Raw genomic sequence first — 6,021 nt, 5'->3', positions numbered from 1 at the left:
GACTCGGCGTTGCTTTTTCCGCCAGTCTCCTCCTCCCTTCCCGTCTATGTCAGCTACTTTATCTAAATTAAAATATAAGTCCGGGAACCAAGTGCCCAAAGGGGCAATATGGGTGGTGTGATTATACTCTTCTTGGGTCTGCCCATTTCCTACTTTCCAGGTAAGCAGATAAGGGACATGAGGATTAAGGCTCTGGGGGGATGGAAACAGCAGGAGCATTAGAATTACTAACAACATAGTTCCTTTTACACAAGCGAAGCTTAAGAGGATTATCAGTCCGAGTTACTCGCCAGTCCGAGTCCGACGGGGGTGCCTTCTTTAGATGTGAAGCGTGTATCCAGGAAGAGATGCCATCCACTTTCACAGCTGTGGGAGTAGTCAGGAGGACGATGAAAGGTCCCTTCCACCGTGGCTCGAGGTTTCCTGTCCGGTGCCTTCTCACGTAGACGGGGTCTCCCACCTGGAACTGGTGAGGCACTGAGAGGTCCTCTGGCCAATAGGCTTCCTTGATGGAGGCCCACACCTCTTTCTGCACAGCCTCCAAGGCTCGTAACCTTTCAAGCAAAAACTTATTAGTTGCACACTCAGGGAATGTACGAAGATGTGCTGACTGAAGCGGGGCCGGGGCCCCAAACATTATTTCAAAAGGCGTTAGTCCAAAGCAGCTGGGAGTGTTCCTGACTCTAAACAGGGCAAAGGGAAGGAGGACCAACCAATCACATAAGCCAGTCTCTATGGACAATTTAGTCAAGGTCTCTTTTAGAGTTCTGTTCATCCTTTCTACCTGTCCTGAGCTCTGGGGCCTGTATGCACAATGCAATTTCCAATCCGTCCCCAGGATCTTGGCCAATCCCTGACTTACCTGGGCAACAAAGGCAGGGCCGTTGTCGGAGCCGATTACCTTTGGGATCCCAAATCTGGGAAATATCTCTTCAAGGATCTTTTTAGACACCGTCTGGGCTGTCTCAGTTTTTGTGGGGAACGCCTCTGTCCATCCTGAAAATGTGTCTAGGAAAACTAGAAGGTACTTATATCCATACTTAGCAGGCTTAATTTCAGTGAAGTCAACTTCCCAATAAGCTCCTGGGCGATCTCCTCGAAGTCTTTTTCCAGATATTGCTTGATTTTTGCTCACATTTACTAATTGACAGGGTACACAATTTTTTACAACCTCGTCAGCCAATTTTCCTAATCCAATAACATGATAAGGGGAGTCTCGAACCAAGGTTTTTAGATTTTTTGCTCCCAGATGTGTCAATTGATGTAATTGCCTTAAGTATTCCTCTGCCTCTCTCTGGGGCAGGACAACTTTCCCTTCTTCAGACATGTATATCTCTTGGGGCGAGAAATTTTTGAACCCTAATTTGTTTATACAAACGAGATCTTCAGGTGTATACTGGAAGCTCTTAATGTGGGTGGCTTCCGGACACACTTGGAGGGGCAAAATGTTCATTCCCTGAGCCGATTGCTTTGCGGCTTGGTCTGCCCTCCGGTTTCCTCGAGCTATTGGAGAGTCATCTTTCTGATGTCCAGGGCAATGTATTATTGCTACTTCCTTAGGCCTATGGATGGCTTCTAGCAAATCTAAAATCTCTTGTTTGTTTTTAACATCTTTCCCGGAGTTAACAGCCCTCTCTGTCTATAAATAGCCCCATGTATATGAGCAGTGGCAAAGGCGTATCTGCTGTCAGTGTAGGCGTTAAGTCTCTTACCTTCTGCCATCCTTAGGGCCTGAGTCAGGGCGATGAGTTCTGCTCGCTGTGCAGAGGTGCCCATTGGGAGTCCACTGGCCCATATAATCCGGTCATCATCTACTACTGCAGCTCCAGCCATTCTCTTACCATCCATGATGTAACTGCTCCCGTCCGTATACCAAGTCAGGAGTCCCGGTCCTCCTAAGGGCTGATCTTGCAAGTCCTGGCGGGTGCCTGTCTCCTCAGCCAGGATTTCCTGGCAGGTATGAAGCACTTCCTTCCCCAAATCGGGAAGCAGAGTGGCCGGGTTTAGAATGGCAGTGGGGGCAAACTCCACACGATCACGATTCAGGAGTAAGGTTTGGTAGTGAGTCATTCTGGCATTTGACATCCATCTCCCGGGTGGCTGCCGAATTACACTCTCCAACGCATGCGGAGCAACCACAGTAAGTTTCTGTCCCAGTGTCAGTTTGTCAGAATCTTTAACTAGGAGGGCCACGGCCGCCACTACTCTCAAACAGGCAGGCCATCCGCTACTTACTGGGTCTAATTTTTTTGACAAATAGGCGACAGGTCTCTTCCAAGGTCCCCATTGCTGGGTCAACACTCCCCGAGCCACTCCACCCCGTTCATCCACAAAAAGGATGAACGGCTTAGTCACGTCTGGCAAGGCCAGAGCAGGTGCCGACAGGAGGGCCTTCTTGATCTCATCAAAGGCCTGTTGCTGTTCAGGTCCCCAAACAAACGGGGCTGCCCCTTTGGTTAGGGGGTACAGGGGGGCGGCTAAGGTGGCATATCCGGGTATCCATAATCTACAGAACCCTGCTGTTCCCAGAAATTCGCGGACTTGGCGCGGAGTAGTAGGGACCGGGATCTGCGTCACAGTCTGCTTCCGGGCTTCAGTAAGCCACCTTTTCCCTTCTCTCAGGGAATACCCTAAATAAGTCACTTGTTGTTGGCAGATCTGTGCCTTTTTGGCAGATGCTCTATACCCCAGCTTAGCAAGTTCAGTCAAAAGGGATTCAGTGGCCTCTTGGCAGACTTCTTGTGTAGGGGCGGCTATCAGCAAGTCATCAACATATTGTAACAAGGTTACCTGTGGGTTGGAGGCTCGGTAAAAGGCCAAGTCCTGGTGTAAAGCCTCGTCGAAGAGGGTAGGTGAATTCTTGAATCCTTGTGGCAAGCAAGTCCAGGTCAATTGTCCAGTAGTTCCTGTTGAGGGGTCCTTCCACTCAAAAGCAAACAGCGGTTGGCTACTCTGGTGCAGGTGCAAACAAAAGAAGGCATCTTTTAAATCTAAGACTGTATACCAAGTGTTTTCTGGGGCCAGAGAGCTTAGCAGGTTATAAGGATTCGGCACAGTGGGATGAATGTCCTGTGTTCTCTTATTAACTTCTCTTAAATCTTGCACTGGTCGATAATCTCCTGTTCCCGCTTTCTTTACAGGCAGCAAGGGAGTGTTCCATGGGGATTTACATTTTACTAATATCCCCTGCTCTATGAGCCTCTGGATATGGGGCCTAATTCCATCTCTGGCTTCTTTACTCATTGGATATTGTCTCACAGTTACTGGTGAGGCTGAGGCTTTCAATTCTATGACCACCAGGGGCTGATTTACAGCAAGCCCCATAGCTGCCGTCTCCGCCCAGGCCCCTGAAAACTGGTTGAGCCACCTTTGATTAACTCGGGAGGGTTCTGGTTCCTTAAAAAGGTGGTACTCGTCTTCTAATCTTATGGACAGAATACTTAGGCCCAAAGGTTTCTTCTCTCTATCAGTCACTCGGGTATCTTCAGCCTGAAAGGATATTTGGGCCCCGACTTTGGTCAAGATGTCTCTTCCTAACAAGGGTGTAGGGCATTCCGGTATAACAAGGAATGAGTGGTTTACTTGTCCCACTCCTAAGTCCACTGTTCTTTGGGTAGTCCATGCATATTGTCTCTGACCCGTGGCCCCGAACACCCAAGACTTTTTACTAGAAAGGGGGCCTCTAGCTTGGGTTAGTACTGAATGTTGAGCACCGGTATCTACCAGAAACTCAACGGGTTGCCCCTCCACCTTCAGAGTTACCCTAGGCTCGGGGAGGGGCTCCGAGCCCTGTCTTCCCTAATCCTCATCTTCCAGCAGAGACAACACCTTCTTCGGAGGTCCCCGCGGTGGTTTCTTAGGGCATTCTTTCACCCAATGCCCCTTCTCCTTGCAGTACGCACACTGATCTTTATCCAAAGGAGGTCGGTTGCCCAGGGACCCTGCCTTACTAGTTCTACCACTAGAGGGCGGGCGTCCCTTACTTTCTACTACTGCAGCCAAGATCTTTGTTAAATTTCTCTCATACTTCCTATCCCTCTTTTCTTCTTTACTTTCCCTTTCCTTTTCCTTCCGTAACTCCTTCTCTTCCTCAGTCTCTCTCTTATGATAAACTTTCTCTGCTTCTTTCACCAAATCCCTCAGCGACAAATCCTGTAAGCCTTCTAGTCTCTGAAGCTTTTTTCTAATGTCGGGTGCCGACTGTCCAATAAAAGCAAGGGCCACTGAAGCACTATGCCCCTCAGAAGTGGGATCAAAGGGAGTATACCGCCTGAAGGCTTCTATCAGGCGCTCTAAGAATACTGCGGGTGCTTCAGTGGCTCCCTGGCTGACCTCTCTTACCTTGGCCAAATTGGTGGGGCGTCTTGCGGCCCCACGGAGACCTGCCACCAGAGCCTGACGATAGATGGTTAGTCGCTCCCTACCTTCTGGAGAATTAAAGTCCCAGTTGGGTCTAGTCAACGGGAACCCCCTCTCTATGTCATGAGGGAGTTGCGAAGGTCGCCCGTCGGTTCCAGGCACATTCCTTCGTGCCTCCAGGAGAATCCTCTCTCTCTCTTCTGTTGTGAAGAGCACCTGCAAAAGCTGCTGACAATCATCCCAGGTGGGCTGGTGGGAAAACATCAGGGACTCTACCAGACCAGTTAGTTTCTGCGGTTCCTCTGAAAAGGGCGGGTGGTTAGCTTTCCAATTATACAAATCAGCAGAGGAGAAGGGCCAGTATTGCAGAGGTTGGAAAAGCGGGTCCCCTTCTTCCCCAAGGATGGGAACTCCATAAGACCGGAGAGGAAAAATACCCGGTGGATCCAAGGTGGCCCCTAGGCGGCACCGAGTTCCCTGGCAGGTCCTGGAGCCGGCCCCACTGCCTCAGCATCTAGCTGACTGGTCTCTAAATAAATTCCTCTTGCTTATTGCATCAAGAGACGCCTTCTGTGAGTGATTTAGGGTGGCGCTCTCCTCTGGGAAAAATCCAACATTTGGGGGCTCGTCCGGGATCTGCGCTCACCCCGCTTCACTCCCGTCTGTTTTTCTGGCAAAGTGAACCTGATGAGATAGGGTTGGTTTTTGGGCGCCGAGAGTATCAACCCTCTGATTCCTTTCGGTTTCTGTTTGAGACTCTGAGGAGAACTAAACTCCCCTTGTAGTTTTCTTGGTCCTCCAGCCCCATCCTCTTCCACTGCACATCTGCATGATGGTAACTGTAGCGGCAGCGCACTAAAGAGCAGGGGCTTTCAGGGAGCTTATTCTTCACCAGAGACACTGTGTTCTTAAGAGGTTTTGGAAAACCCTCATAAGTTTTTCTTGCTCTTCAGTTTCGCCACAGAGATCATGGATTAGCACAGAAAAAATGGCAGAATAGGATAGCTAAACCTCAGCCTTTGAGCATGAGGCATAAAATGGAAATCCAAGGGTATCAAAGTCTCCAGAAAGGTGGTGGAGCCAGTAAGCCTCAGTTGAGTGTTGCCATGAAACTGTGCAGGCAGTCATCCGATCCCAGAGAGGACAGTGAGGACTTTGAGTGCTGAACTTGACTTGTAGATGCATGGACTTATCACTGGATTGTACACATGGGGACAGATCCAAATAGCATCGCAAATGCTGGAAATGAGGGGGCAATAAAACCACAGCACAGAAGTGGCAGGTGTAATCTTCTAATAAACTCATATAGGATGATTTCTGCTAAGAAAATTAAATAAAGAAAAGACATTCAACATTAGAGGATTTAAATGAGACCTGAAGATTCTTTGCAAACTACAAAGAAATATGTAGGCTAAATTCCAAAATTATTTGGTACATAAAGGAACCAGAAAGTTCCTGAAGACAAAGCCACCACAGGATATTGATGCTGAGATGGTGCCTACTGGACTGTTTTCCCAAAATATTTAAAGCAATTATTATAAAAATTATGCACTTGAGTGAAGATCATCATATGCAAATGTATATTGAACATAAAGAATTAGACAAATTTTTAAAAGAAAAAATACAAGGAGAAATTTTAGACTTAAAGAGACATATTAATGG

The 6,021-nt window shown here is 48.3% G+C and overlaps 1 protein-coding gene across 1 annotated transcript; it reads right to left on the bottom strand.

Annotated features, from left to right (window-relative positions):
• Window positions 1-272: 272 nt before the first annotated feature.
• Window positions 273-5,487, bottom strand: LOC130680207 (uncharacterized). The gene is given in 4 exon segments (XM_057490482.1): window positions 273-554; window positions 863-1,620; window positions 1,623-4,836; window positions 5,371-5,487. Coding segments are annotated over 4 exon segments (4,371 nt in total).
• Between the last annotated feature and the right edge of the window lie 534 nt (window positions 5,488-6,021).

This window comes from Manis pentadactyla, chromosome 13 (assembly GCF_030020395.1).
Source record: "Manis pentadactyla isolate mManPen7 chromosome 13, mManPen7.hap1, whole genome shotgun sequence".
Classification (NCBI taxonomy): domain Eukaryota; kingdom Metazoa; phylum Chordata; class Mammalia; order Pholidota; family Manidae; genus Manis; species Manis pentadactyla.
This window is presented reverse-complemented; position numbering and strand designations above follow the sequence as displayed.